At 42.8% G+C, this 14,887-nt stretch overlaps 1 protein-coding gene across 3 annotated transcripts in view; it reads left to right on the top strand.

The window, feature by feature from the left end:
• Positions 1-3,740: 3,740 nt before the first annotated feature.
• The window catches only part of AGBL3 (AGBL carboxypeptidase 3), a 31,245-nt gene continuing 20,098 nt past the window's right edge, over positions 3,741-14,887 (top strand). The window contains exons 1-5 of one of the 3 annotated variants that reach the window (XM_083821208.1): positions 3,741-6,792; positions 8,068-8,128; positions 9,384-9,566; positions 11,480-11,587; positions 14,468-14,606. In XM_083821208.1, the coding sequence (XP_083677334.1) occupies positions 6,766-6,792; positions 8,068-8,128; positions 9,384-9,566; positions 11,480-11,587; positions 14,468-14,606 (518 nt within the window). In that variant the 5' untranslated portion in view covers positions 3,741-6,765. Of the gene's footprint in view, positions 6,848-8,067; positions 8,129-9,383; positions 9,567-11,479; positions 11,588-14,467; positions 14,607-14,887 lie in introns of all 3 variants that reach the window. The other 2 variants (XM_083821207.1, XM_083821209.1) reach the window with 2 other exon arrangements.

Consider the following 14,887-nt stretch of genomic DNA (forward strand, 5'->3'; position numbering starts at 1 on the left):
GGAAAGCAGACTGAAAACCAATGGGATCACTTCAAAAGAGTTTGGTTTTAGGCTGTCACTGCATACTGTGGAAACAAATTCAGGCTCATGTTCCTTAAAGCTGTACTCATTTAGGACAGCTGGTCTCTAAATGCTCTGGTTTCTTGATGCAGTGCTGTAGGATCAGAGCTTGCCATCAGTAAGCATATACTGTCTGTATATCTTTCCTTTCATAAAAGAGGTGTCTAAACTTTTCCCACCCCAGAAAATCTTTCCCCATCAGCCTTTCCCACCACCTCCCCCATTTCTGTGCCAGTTTGTAAAGTTGGTCACTGTTTCTGGTGTTGCACTGTTTCTTCTGATCAGCTTGTACGTTACAACTTGGGGGTGTACTCTCTGAGCTGACTTCTGACTGCACCTTTCAGAGGGCTTCCTAATCACAGAGTCACAGAATCATCTAGGTTGGAAGAGACCTCCAAGATCACCAAGTCCAACCTCTGACCTAATACTAACAAGTCCTCCACTAAACCATATCACTCAGCTCTAAATCTAAACGTCTTTTAAAGACCTCCAGGGATGGTGACTCAACCACTTCTCTGGGCAGCCCATTCCAATGCCTAACAACCCTTTCAGTAAAGAAGTTCTTGTTACAAGGTTCTTCAGAGCCCGGTTATCTCAGCGAGTCCATGCCCTGGATGAATGAGTATCAAATTGGAAACAATCTTTAGTGCAAGTCTCAAACTCACTGTCCCTGTACCACGATGGAGATGCATCAGCCCTGTGACCGCAGGCATGCCACAGGGGCCTTATCACCGCATACTGCAGCACTTTCATTAACTGCTTCTTTACTCTATGACTACAGCCAATTTCTATGAAGTTATAGCTCTGGAGAAAAAAAAAAAAAAAAAAGTTTATTTTTTTTAATCAGAAGTAATAGAGTCATTTCCTGTAAGTAACCCCCAAGTAAAACAGCCACAGAAGCCTGAGAGAGCCAGCAATGTTCAGTCAAGAGCAAGGAAGGGAGAGGAAGGATTAGACATGCCAACCTCAGCCCCACCGCCGTGCTGCTGTCTTGTTTGTCAAAGTTCATTTATTTAGGTTCAAAGACAATTTCTCTGACTTAAAAAGCCCTTGAGCCAGACCTCTGCAGGCTGGAAGCACCACCATCGCTTACCCTGCATTTTTCCCTGGCATTGACTATTGGCAGCCATCAGAAGCTGTGAACCCTTGGGCTGACCCAATGCCACTCGTCTTATGCTTTAAGCTAATTCAAAAGCTGAGGAAGGAATTTCTCATACTTCTTCGACCCCAGTAGTTAGAAAGAAACTAGAAATATCCAGGAAAAAAATGAAAAAATAAAATAAAAAAAAAAAAAAAACGAAAAAAAAACCCACAGTGAAACCAGCAAATGAACTGGCAGCATGGGCAGAAGCCTGTGCAGGCACAGGCACAGCGCTGGGGACTGCAGCAGATACGAGCCAAGGAGAAGGGCAGGACAGGGTGGGAGAGAAGGTGTGACCGAGGGGAAGAGGGATTGTTGTGCGCTCTGGAGTTCATGCTCTGCCCCAGATGCGGCCAAGTCTGCGGGCCTGGTTAGGGACTCACAGACTGGGGAGAAACGGACAACAGCCCCTTTGCTGGGCTGGGCTCGCAGCCCCCAGGGCTCTGCCTGGGGCCAGGTTAGGCAGCATCCATCCACACACCAGCTTTCTGTGCCAAGTGACAGCAGCAGCATGGTAGAGGTCAGGATGGAATTCGTCTCTCCCAGTTTCAAGTATGTGTAGCACAGCTGACAAGGGGGATCTGGCTAATAAAGCCACCTGAGTTTAGGAAATTCCTGTGTCACCAAATGCAGGTATCTCTTTCGTCATGAGATGGCTCAGCCATACTGACCAGCCTCTGTGGACTGAGGAGGAAAGCCAAGGTGCCTCGCTCAGACACAGCCACGCACACATGATGGGAGGTGAGCATCACACTCTGAATCCAAAAATAAAGTAGTCCTGAATTCAGTGAGGATCCATCCTGGTACAATAGTGACAGCAACAGTCACACCAATACGTAGCTGGGGAACGCAGACAAAAATAAAACCTGTGGGAACAAGCCAAATTCTCAAAGGACTACAATAACCGTCAGTTAAACAGCATAGTTTTGACTGGTATTCAAAAACATCCAAAAACCCTTAGCAGGGTTCAAAGCCATGCTGTGCTAAGCACTGTATGACCATATAATAAGACACTCCCTGTCCCTGGAGAATGTGTGCAAGAGCAGTAAGATCAGTCCATGGTCTTTGCCCGTTTTCTTTCTTTCTTTATTTTTCTTCCCTACCATTTTCACAGGGTTCTCACCAATCGCCCATTTCTCTCAAGGGGTTATACTGGAACACAGTGACATGATTTGGGCAAGAACTTGTATTAAAAATGGGCGTATACTGTTGTTCACAAACTTTCTGACTTTCCAAGGCCAAGCTTGTACCATGACATTTCAGGTTTCTTTTTGGGTGATGTCAGGTTGTTTCAACGTCTCAAGAGTTTCAGCCAAGTCTTTGAACGAGAATGAAGTAACAAAAATATTAGAAATATTTCCCAAGAATGTGGGAAAACTTTTATATATATATACAAGAACCAGAGGATTTGAGGGGAGTGGAAGAGGAAAGAAACATACCCTCTCTAATGAAAAATTGTACAGAACTCATTTTTACTCAGTAAACACAAGAAGGAACTTAACCATTACAACAGTTTCAGAACAATTTGTTAATGAAGGCAGAAAAAAAGCTTAAAATAATGCGTTTACTTTTCTGTACACCAGGTTTGAGTTCAGGTGTGTGTTGAGTACCTGTCTCCACGTATCTTCAAAAGTAATTTGTTCAATCTTTAGAACAAAGTCACTTGGCTTTTTAATCAAAATAGAAGCATCAGAGATACAGAAGGGTTTATTTGGAGTTGCAGATGAAATTTTCAAAGAAAGCTCAGGAGACTTATTAGAGATGGAGCTGGAAGAAAAAGAAAGAAAGAAAGAAAAATAAATAAATAAAATTGAGCACAAACACAAAAAACAGTACTGGAAGCTGGTGACGTGACTCTCCTGAGGCAGCCTGAGACAAAAAAATATCTGGAAAGAACTGTAAAGAAGAAAGAGGAAACAAACAGATTTAATGGAGATTGGTCGACTAAGACCTTCTCAAATACCTGTAAAAATTCATAGAGATTTGCTAAATCCTGTAAGTGAGCAAGCTGCACAATAACTAGAGAGTGCGTAATTTTTAATTAGCTAAAAGTGGCTGGCATATGTATTCTTAACCAGTTTAGTTTCTGTTAAATGCGAGTGTACACATTTGAGAATTGTGGAATAAAAGGAAAACATGGAAATTAAGTCATGCAGAACTAGAAAAACATATCAACAATTGTATGAGAAAAACAAATTGGGCAGCTATCTTCAGTTCAGCATTTTATCACTTTGTAAACCATACTATGGCCAAGGAAAAACAAGTATGAAGGGAATTGGGTCAATTCAGGACATGAGTTATTTTGAAACTCCTCTGCACCATGTTTAACATAACCACATTGCACTGTACCACGAAGTATAGCGCCACTTAAAACAAGAGAAATTTAAAGCATCTGTGCAGGTTTGCAGCACCAGGTGAAACAGACCTAATACAAATCATGATTTCATCTTGTGCAACATGAACTGACATTTTTTCACTTCTTTGCCTCCAGGGACAGGGTCTTACTGAGCAATGAATGGGTGATTAAATCATTAGCACTGAAGGGAAAGACTTGCACAAGAGTAAAGCTGGGCTCCATGGAGGAAACAACAGCTTAGGCTACGGGTTATGGCTCTCACTAAGCAAATGACAATGAATGCAAGTCCCTACTAGTACTGACACATTTTTTTTCTTTACAAGATTTAAGCTGCGTGCTGCAGTGTCTGAGCATTCAGTCTGAGCACGACATGTCTAAATGAAACTGTTGCTATTCACAGCACAACTAGCATTTGTACATAGGAATGCAGCAAGATTTTGGCACCCAAGGGCTTATCTTCACTGCAAAGCTAAATTAACATTATAAAGTTGTACTTTGAATGTTGCCTTTATTTTGAGTCCTATTCACATCCAAAAACTTCACTCAAGTATGATGTAGAGCAGACACAGAATGGAAATATGTTGGTGCTGCCAGACCTCACACACCTTCCCCTAATTCCCATGCATCAAGAAAGGTTAAACTCTCCCAGAATCCACAGTGAAATAATTTACAGAACAACCTCATGTATTTCTTCTGATGATTCTAACCCGCGCCGAAATGATCCTTGGAGTTGTCTACCCCAGTAATCTGCCAGAGGTTACTCTTTCTCTTCTTTTCTCTCATAACAGGAGCAACAGAAGATTTTTTTTTTCCTGAAACTGTGGTTTCATGCACATTAATATGGTTCTGCACACTGCCAGATCACTCAGCAGCACATATTTAATCTTGATCACGTGTGGGCATATGACTGCATTTCTGTTAAAACAGACAGAGCACATGATGGGGTTTTTACTGTCACCTTCTATCAACGCGAACTTTATGTCAGCCTGGGAGGCTGAATGATGTCTGATCTCTTACAAAGACAGGCAGTATGAAGTTAACCCGTTACATTACTCTGAACTGATCTGAGCTGGCAGAAGGAATACACAGGAGGCAATGTGCAACCTGGGGCCATGCCATTCTGGATACCGTTATGAGAGACAGAAAGTAGATTGACTGCACCGGCCAGCCAGGGCCTTGGGCATGGCAGCACACAAACCAAGATGCTAGCTTAAGCTGGCAATTTTGAAACCAATTTGCGCTTGGCATCCTTGACCAAGCCCTGTGACACCAGCCTATGGGGCTGTACAGCTAACAAGAAAGATGCTATGACCCAGGTGACCAACAAACCCACATAGATACAACACCATAGGCGTTATGGCCCATTGCTCAAAGTGGTCAAAGTGAAATGACTAAAGATAACAGCAACTGGATGTAAAATAACTCTGCTTGAACCCTACAAATGCTCCACCCCATGGCACAGCACACAGCCAGCATCTGGCCCCACGGATCCGTCAGCAAACCTCAGCGGCATCTCCTCGCCCTTCCTTACAGACTGCTACCACCTTGTGGTCGTGCTGCTTCCCATGTTCGTAAAAGCAGACGAAAGAAACCTTTGGAAGTTAGTCCCATTTTCCCCCGTTCCTCTGGAGATAAATGATTTTTAGGGAAAGAAGTTGCAAACACAAAGCACTATGGGGCAATTGTGTCACTGGAGAGAAAGTAACATAAAGGAATACACGACAAAAACCTTTCTCATAAAGTGAACACAAGGATCTCAAAAAAGCACCTACCACTCCATTTTGCAAATGCAAATAAAGCTCTGTTAAGGAAGGACAGCACAGACATTTTAAAACCAAATGAACTATTTGTGAAAAACGGTTTCTCCAGTATCAAACACAGCTTTATTGCACTCATCCTGAAATCCTAGCATCCTTCATTCATTCAGGAACAAATTAACACCGAGATGGAGAAATTATCTGTAAAATAAAGCTTAAAGACATTTTAAATCAAGTTGCTGCCAACACCTTTTCCCCACAAAACAATATAACAGCATGTAACTTCTCACTGGAGGTACCCAAAAATTCCTGGAGACCCCAAGCTAAGGTTTAGGCTGTGCACTGCCAGCTCAGCACCTCGCATTTGTTGAGGGGACATTTCGTTTCATTGTGAGAGAGGATGCTGCCCAGTGGGCAGGATGGATTTATGGCACAGTTTCCGTCCTAGGTTCTGCCTTCTGTCCTGTCCTGCCTCCTTGCCTGTCCCTCACTGCCTTGCCTCCTTGCCTCTCCGGGGGATGCTCAGTGAAACATGGCACCCGACACAACATGGCTCTGACCGCGGTGATGGGTACGGCAGTGACAGAAATAAAAGTCAGTAACTGAAGTAAGAGCACATGGTTGATTTTATTTGGTTTGTGTTGCGGTTAGGTTACAGAGACTGGTGCTGATACAAGGGAAGTAAATCTAATCATTCATCTGGCAATTTCGGACAGAAAAAAAAGCAGTTCTGAAAGTATCAGGACAGTGATCAGTCAGTATTACTTTTCAGCCTACAAAAGAGAATCATTTTTCAAGCTACTTTCACGAGTTTTCCCGCTATTTGCCCAAGCTGCAGTGGTTTTCTTGGTGCCCACAGTAGCACCGCTAGAGGTGCTTATCATATGTTAAACACAGTTTTCACTCATCGTAAGCAGGAAAACATGATGGCTCAAATCTCCTTTCTCAGAGACTTTTATAGGGACTGCAGCTAACAGGAGACTGAGACATAAGCTGTTGACTCGTTGATATGCACGTACGAGATGTGTAAACACTGAATTTACTTTATTGCAATATTTCACGCTCATTATGCCCCCTGAGGCGAAGGGCAGAGGGTAACTACCCAAAAACCGCCCTTTTCCACGCACAGCCCCGCGCGGTGCCCGAATGGGCTCCTCGGGGGGGGGGGGGGGGGTTACACCACCACCCGCCCACCGCCACGCGAGGACACGACGCCGCCATCTTAGGGCACGCCGGGGGAGCGCGGGGCCGCCCTCGCGCCGAACTCTCGCGAGCAGCGGGGCGGTTGCCATGGCAGCGGCAGCGGGGCGGGACGCCCGGGCCCGGCGCGGCCTCGCTCGCCCAGGCCGCCGGGGAAGCGCCGCCCCCGGGCCGGGCCCCGGCCGCGGCCCTGCGGGGAGCCGGCAGCGGCGGGTGGGGGGGGTGGGAGGCGGCGGCCGCTCCCCGGGAGCATGTCGGAAGGCGCGGAGCAGCAGCAGGCAAGGGCAGCTCGCGTGGAGGACGGGTACCAAGGGTCCTACGGCTGCTCCAGAGGTGGCCGGCCCCGCCGCTCCGAGCTGTGCTGTGTCGCGACTGTTGGGCTGCCGTGACATCGACGACAGTTAAAATAAAATCAGTCGTGTGCTGAGCGCTTAGAAACGGCTAAAGGGAAGGAAGGCAGTAAATAGCCCCAGTAACAGACCGCTTCTACCTGAAACGCATCACGGAGCGCGGTTGCAAATCGAATGTTAGCGCCCCGCTGGGTGTAGGGCTATGCAAAGCCCTGCCCTAAGCTCCCCAGGAGTTCGCGTACTGCTGGCAGCAGTCGTCAGCAAAGTAAAACCTCCTCCACGTTAGTTATATCTGTGCTTTGGTTTGTGAACTGTTCGCAGTTCTTCACCTGTAAAAATCAAGCCCTTGATCAGCTATGGGACTAGCAGAGTTTTAGAAATCACATGTCATATTTGCAGCTGCAGTAAGTGTAAATGGCAGCAATAAATAAAGCTGAGTATTTTTACCAGCTGTGAAATAGATTGGATGTTAACAACGCTCATATTACAGGAAGGAAATTTGTTTTTTAATTGAATATGGTGTTAATGAAAGGGGGCTAGATTGAAAGAACATGAAATAAACACTGTGTTAAGCACAGAGCAGAGGGCAAACGCTGTTGTCCCTGTGTTGCCTTGCCAATATGCTTCAAATTTAACCCAGGATAGCTGATTGCTTTTCATGGTCCGTGTGCAGCTTGGATGCAGAGTGGTTCCTGTTTAATTTTTGCCAAGTGTTAAACCTCTGTTTACTGATTGTCAGGTTCCTCATTTCCCTGTCCTAGTCATTATTGCTTTGGGATTATTGTGGCATATACCCGCGTTGCCACCAAAAGGACTGCGGCTGTTGGTTTCCATTGCCTCTCCTGTGCTTATGTTAGCGGACTTGTATGATGAGCTGGATCAGATGGCTAGCTAATGTAGCTGAAAACCAAACATTTTTGTTTTATGTTAGTTTTCTCTTCTACCTTTTCACCCAACAGTATGAATACGAGTACTGCACAAGAGAGGCACTGGGGAAACAGGATAAGTGAAAGCATGTCTCCTGTGAGAGGCAGCCAGGAATAATGGCACTGTAAATGACTATGCAGACTTGGCCCAATTATTTTTCAAGCCATTGATAAAGTACACCAAAGCAGAGGTAGCTCTTCTCTCTGAAAATAAGAAGGAGCAAGCTGTCCTGCTATGGACTTTTGATTTTATGTTAGTATTTTATTTTTTTTTTAGGATGAAGACTCCCATAGCTCCTTTGTGGCAGAAGATAGTCAGCAGTGTGCAGTTCTTACAGGTTAGAACCCTTCCAGTTATTTCCCTACATTTTCCCTGTAAGACCACTGTGGGTAAGAAAGGGGAAGGGAGGAGATATTGGTACACATATAACTGTCAAGCTGTAAATTAAATTGGAGCTAGGTCTAGTCACACTTTATGGTTCTTGACCTAGGTGAGTGATTATCTCGGTCCCATCCCGCAGCATGCCCTTGATCACCAAGTACTGATTTGGTATTTTAGTAGCCAGGTATCCGTTAAAGTTAAGAGCTAACTAGAGTTTAAAGATGAGTTCAGCAGTTTTGCTTTTAGTTTATGTATGTTTCACATGTAGTATCATCTATGCTTGGAAACAGATCCTTAAGATGAAGAGCTGTTGTTTGTTATGGTGTTCTTTTGCTTGTTGTGAGAAGTAGTTCTAGAAACCAGATCTAAGCTGATTATTATTTTGTTTCTGGTAAAATAAGTCGTGTGGGTGCTGGTATCTGATTCATACCCAAAACAAATTTAAAAAAAATAAAATTTCCATGAAGCCAAACTCCTGTCTTTTGGTCTGTCCAAAGTGGGTAGTAGTAAGGACAGAGGAAGAGCTTTGAAAGGGAATCTTTCATACCTGCGGCAAAGACAAGTAATTAACTTTGGCCAGTGTAGTGGTCAGCACACAGTACCAGTCCGAATCTTCAAACTACTAGTTTTTTATCAAAACCCTTTCTCTGCCTATCATGTTTTCATTCAAGTGACTTCTCATGACTTGACAGGGTTCCTTGTGGACAAGTAAAAGCTCCCCCCACCTCTTCCAAATGTCTCTGGAGATGTACAAAATTCTCGATACCATCAGATTGTTACCTCTCCTGTCATGCTAGCCAGTACTATCTCATTATTGAATACACCATGTGATAAGTTTTATAGGAGTAAGCTTTGTTCTGTATTTGTGCAATATTGCACTGTACAGATTTTGGCTTAGGCATTGAGATTGTAGACCTTACCGTAATATGCTAGTAATAAAAGCAGTAATAATAACAGGTGCCATCATTTTCTGCAGGAACCCAAGTAAGCTATTTCTTGCTACATTGCTCTGTGGTTTAATGAATTAATTCAATGCTACTTTTAAATTCAGTGTGATTTATAGGCTAGAACATTGCATTTACGTTTCACTGGGATGTAAGTTTATTGTGCCATGCTTAGTTATGTTAATTTCATGTAGATAATCTGTGCAGCCTGTTTCCACTTGAAAGAACAAAAGAGACTGACGTAAGGGTTCTTTCACTTTCTTACAGATTCTGTTTGTGCTGATCTTTTTCCAAGGGCAAAACAGATTCTGCTACCATCTAATTCAGAGGCAGAGGTTCCCCATCTTCAGGAGCTGCCGAATCCGTGTGACTTAGCACCTGTAGGTCAGTTTTCCCAGGTGTACTGGCCAAACCAATGTGAAGTCATCAGGGACAGAATTGAGCACATTGGTAAGTTACTGTGGTATGCTCAAAATCTTGCTTGTGGGCAAAGGGGAGGCACACCTCACATATAAATACAGCCAAGAATTTCTTGTTAGTATAACAAATCTTAAGAGTGAAACCATTGTTAGTTCAGATCTAATTGCTACAGATGAAGAAAGAATAGTAGTGCAGTTAAAATTGTTATGCATATGCTTAACTCACATCCTTCTCCAGCTCCCCTTCCCACTGCTCCTCTAGGTCCTCAGGTCAGTGGTTTCATTCTGGTGGAGGGGAGGGGTTGCTTGTTGTGAACTGTCAGCCTCTGGAGCCCTTCGCTGGGAGAAATATGATGTTCATATTGATGATATCTTCTTCCTTACTCTGGGAATCAAATGACTTTTGGGGGTCATTTTTATATGTTTGATTGCTTGCTCTTACACCTTTCTCTTTTGTGTTGGTCTGCAGCTCCGTGTTAGATCTGAATTTAGTATATATGGTATCCTATACATTTGTTAGATATTATTTCATTGTTCTCTTTGTTGCCCCTAAAATGAGTTTTGTCGAGCTCCAGGTCTGCATTTCTTCAGGTGACAACAGGAGAGCTGTTTATAGCCATAAGGTCTCCAGTGCCAAACTCGTGCCATGTCTGTTATTGTCCCGTGACAGTACTCCTGTACCACATCCTATATCTCTACTTCTCAAAGCCTCTCCTGTTGGACCAGGCCTGTATTTCCCAAAGCTTTTGTCTGCTATTGGACCAGACCTGTATTTCGCATGCTACATAATTCTGTTGGAGTTGCAAATATCTCGATGTGCACAGAGTAACTGCTTGTTACTGTTGTCTATATAAGCCCACAAAATACTACGCAAAAATGAACAGTAGTAAAGCACATTAGCCATGTACCTGGTTGGTTAGAGAGATTACTGTCACAGCTAAACTAAGTGAAACAAAGCTGCAAACAGACGAAGAAAAGTTCAGACAGATTAAGCCTGACAATCTTCAGCAAAAAGGTCTTGCAAACTCAGTACAAATTGTATGGCCTGTTACTAGCAATGTCCATGCTTTCAGGGTTCTATAACCATCGCCATCACCATAACCATAACCATGTAACCGTATATGGTCATATAACCATATATAACCATATGTTATAACCATGGTTATAACCATATATGGTTATATAACCATAAGCATATGAATGCCAACTAATAACTGCTTTTATGCAGTCTGTACAGAAGTCATACTGCAAACCTATTAGGAGATGATGAACACTTGACCAGTTCCTGTGCTTTATAAATACAAACAATTGTGATTTGGAAGTGATCAGTAGAAATCAGAAATGCACAGAGGTGGGACTGAGACATCTATGACTTTATTCTGTTATCTAGAAAATAGATCCCAATATCTTCAATGGAATGAGATGAGACTGCTGTGAGTATTTCAGGAAGGAAATGCCAACTGTCTCAGTGTACCATCAGTCAGGGTTCAACAAACAGTTCTTTGACATGCCAGGTGAATGTCCTGCAGTTTGCAGGGGGACACTTTATTGTAGCTATGCAGTGTCTCTGTAGTCAGCAATCAGTGACTTCACTCTGGAGTTGGAGCATCAGTTTTCTTAATGGTACCATTAAGAAATGGTACTGCTTGTAGGGAGCAGTACAGGAATTCTGAGTAATTGCAGGGCAAACAAGCTGTACAAAGAATGGAGATAGGTTTGCACAGCAAAAGTTAGCCCGTGCACAGACTGATACATCTTTTTATTTAGAGTTATAGTGGAGATTTGTTCACAGATCAAAAAAAATATGTTCATAAAGGGGGCTCCCTATTCCCTTATGTGTAACCAGAATAAACAGAGTGAACTGCTTTCCAATGTGTTCTTCATACTGTGAAGACTCTAATACAATCTTCCTGCTCGTAGTTAATCTGTGTATCACTTTTTCAGATTGGATACCCACTACCCCTGAGCCAATGTACACTCCAACAGGTTTGGAGATGATGCCGCCATACCAACCTCCTGACAAGGGCACTGTGGTTTATCTGGGAGAAGAAGGTGAGAACACCCTGAGAAACGTTGCTGTCAGCTGTAGGTAGATGAAGCACCTTCTTTGATGCCAATATTTTATCTTCTTAATGAACCTAATGCAAAGCCTAATGAAATCAATATGATTTTCTGTTGTTTTTTTTTAAGCAGTTGGCAATAAATCCTTTTCCTATAGATAAGGAATAAAATTAGTTACACAGCAGTCTCATCAGCCATATGTTTTGCTCATGCTGTTAATAAACTCAGAAGACCAGCTCAGTTCAAGTCATTGTTGCTAGTGAATAACAGCATGAAACAGCTAAAATGTGTTGCTTATAAAATATGAGTGGAGAAATATTACTTAACATCCAACCAAAAAGAGAAAGTAAAAAAGATGAGAGCTGTATAACTGCAGGATCACCACTAAAGTCTGCGTTGGGAGAAATTTTATTATCCTGTCTGCAATAAATGTTTAGCCAAGACTTATAAACAAAACCTGACCAGACTGGATCAGTGCTTGATTACAGGCACCACAGTCTGGCAAGGATTAATTGGACAGAAATGGAGGGGGTTGGTTGCCCTACTCCACCGTCACCTGTTGATTAACAGAGGTTTATTTGTTGTTGTTTTTTTTCCCCCTGTGTTTACTAAGTTGATACAATTGCCTTGAGTGAACTTGGAGCTTCTGGTGGTTGTTGATTTTGGCCCTGGGCCACTTGTGCATAGGTAAGAAGGGATAATAATAGTTTTGCAGTTCTAGGATAACTAGCTGTGGCCACAAAATTTTCAGATGTGCAAAACTGAAAGGATGCTGACATCATTGTTGAGGCCAACACGCCTGGTAAAGGCTTGCAATATGCTAAAAAGTACCAGTATTTTGAAACAATTTTTATCTGGAAATTTGCTATTTCTGCAGAATGAGAATATTACCCATCACTAGTAGGTTGCTCCATGTGGTAATCCTGCATCCGAATTAAGTCATACTGCTGACCAGGAAAACTGGTAACTGCTGTGTGGCTGGGAAAGAACCTCTGTCCTCTGCAACTAGACCTGCTAACCTACTGTAAGGTACAAGGTGTAGAGGAACACTCTGAATCCCTGCATCCCACCTTTTAAAAACAAGGACAGTGATTTCTGTTACAATTCATTACTTGTCAATCTTTAAAAATGTAACTTCGCACTTTCTGGGACAGAAACCTCCAGGTTGGTAGCTTTGCTATCTAAGCTATATAGCAGTAAACATAATTTTTAAAACCCTAACATCCTCTGTACAGAGGACATCTGTAGGTAGGGCAGACACCTTACGCAGATTTAAAATGTGAGTGCTACACTTTGACTGGCATGTCATGAGCCATCGCATCCTGAGGGAGGCAGCAGCTGCACTCTCCTGATCCCTACTGAATTTGACTTCAACAGGAGCTGCAATGCAAGGAACTACCTGCTGCTGAGTTCCTGCAGGCCCTCCTAAAATCTAATTTAGGAGAGAAAAAAACAATCCAGTGGTGACCCTCGTGAAAAAAAAAAACAAAATACCATGATAAACAACTCAGATTTTGTTCACGCATTTCATTCTATAGCACTTGTCTGATACAGATGTTTCCACAAACAGTTTCACTGGAATAACTGCTGAAACATTTTTCTGCCTTAATGTTAAGCCTAAACAGGAAGTGGAGGGTAGAGAAATTGTGAATAGATTTCAGCTAAACAGAAAGTAAGTATTCAAGTGGGTATCCCAACCAGCAGACTTAACAATTCTTTTAATGAAAAACCCTATGGATCTGTAGTAACTTAAATAACCAAGAACAAAACACAGAATATGACATCCTTTGTGTGATTCAGTGAATGAAAAAATGCCATATAGAAATCTCAGTTTTGCATAACTTCTCTGAGTCATATTGTCAGAGCTCTTCTACAGCTACGGGAGAGTACAGCTCATGCTCTGTGGGTCAGGACAGAATCACCAGCACCATGATGCTGAGTTCTGCAGCAGGATCTCTGGGCTTCTGGTTTTCAGCAGAGGAGATGTGTCTTCTTTCTCTTATTTTGTGGGTACAGTTTGGAGGTAGCAAGAAGCTTTGATTACTCCATTTTTCTACAATTTGGTGGCAAAAGCTTTGCCACTACGTAGAGCATCAATGCAGAGAAAGCAAAAAAAGCGTTAGAAGTAATTCTTGCCTTGGTTCTGTAAAGAGAGGATCCTTTATCAATAAAATTATGCAAAGAGTATTCTGGAACCTAAATATCTTCCCAGCCAGAAAATTTGCTGTTCTAGCAGTTCTGGTTTTTAATGAACAGGAATGAAGGTTGTAGTAAAAAGTTGAGTTATGCCTCTGTGAGCCTCTCATCTGAAGAACAGTGGAAAAGGTAGCAGAACAGAGCAAAAGGAGATCTGGGCTCAAATTGCATGCTAAATGTGATGTGAAAACATCACTTACAATATGAAACTAACTGCTGCTGGGTCTGGGTCATCTTTTTACTTCTAGGCTAGAAGATTTCAATAGAGATTTAAAAATAAACTGATGGCAACAGTTGTCAGCTACGTACAGTTTCTGAGGAGAGAACTTGTCTGTGTGACTGGTGAAAAGACCTGGAGGAGCTGAGTCTTTCGAGTCCTTCCACCTAACACAGTTGCTTTGCCTAAGTGCAGAATATGAATTGCTCTAAGCTCACACAGAGACACACAGGCACCTCCAAGACAGTCAGATTTTAGGCTGGCCAAAATCCATAAAGTTGAGTGGGAATAGGCAACAAAACCTTCCACGTCATTTCTTTTATGCTTATCTAAAGTATGTGTTGAAGCTCAGCTACATGCAGTTGTTTGTTTCTAGAAGGAATTTTCATAAAGTTGCATGTATTCCTTAAAATGGCTCAGGCTGAAACTGAAGACATTTGTTCCACTCCTTCCACTAGCTAACACAGACTCCTGCTTCATGTATTCCCGAGTGAGAGGTCTCCGCCCCATGAAGCAGGTCCTCCATCAGAAACTGGACAACACACTCATCTTTGAAGCACGGTTCGAGAGTGGGAATTTGCAGAAGGTGGTTAAAGTGTAAGTTTATAATCTTTCCTCCATTTATTACAACAGTGTTATTATCTGAGTTGTTATTGCCTGCAGCGTGCTACTGGTTTCTGAGCAGGTTATGTTTCTCTGGGTTCGTCATTTGTTTTACACTAACTGAAGAAGCTTCAGAAGTTGTTCCAGGTAGCCTTCACATGAAATGACCTGATAGCCATTTTATAGCACTGAATGATTTCTGTAGGTAGTAATCACCCACCAAAATTCACACAGCTTTTCTTCAGCACCTCCTTTTCAAACGTCGCGTAGAGAAC

The sequence above is a fragment of the Anser anser genome, assembly GCF_964211835.1.
Source record: "Anser anser genome assembly, chromosome: 1".
Classification (NCBI taxonomy): Eukaryota; Metazoa; Chordata; class Aves; order Anseriformes; family Anatidae; genus Anser; species Anser anser.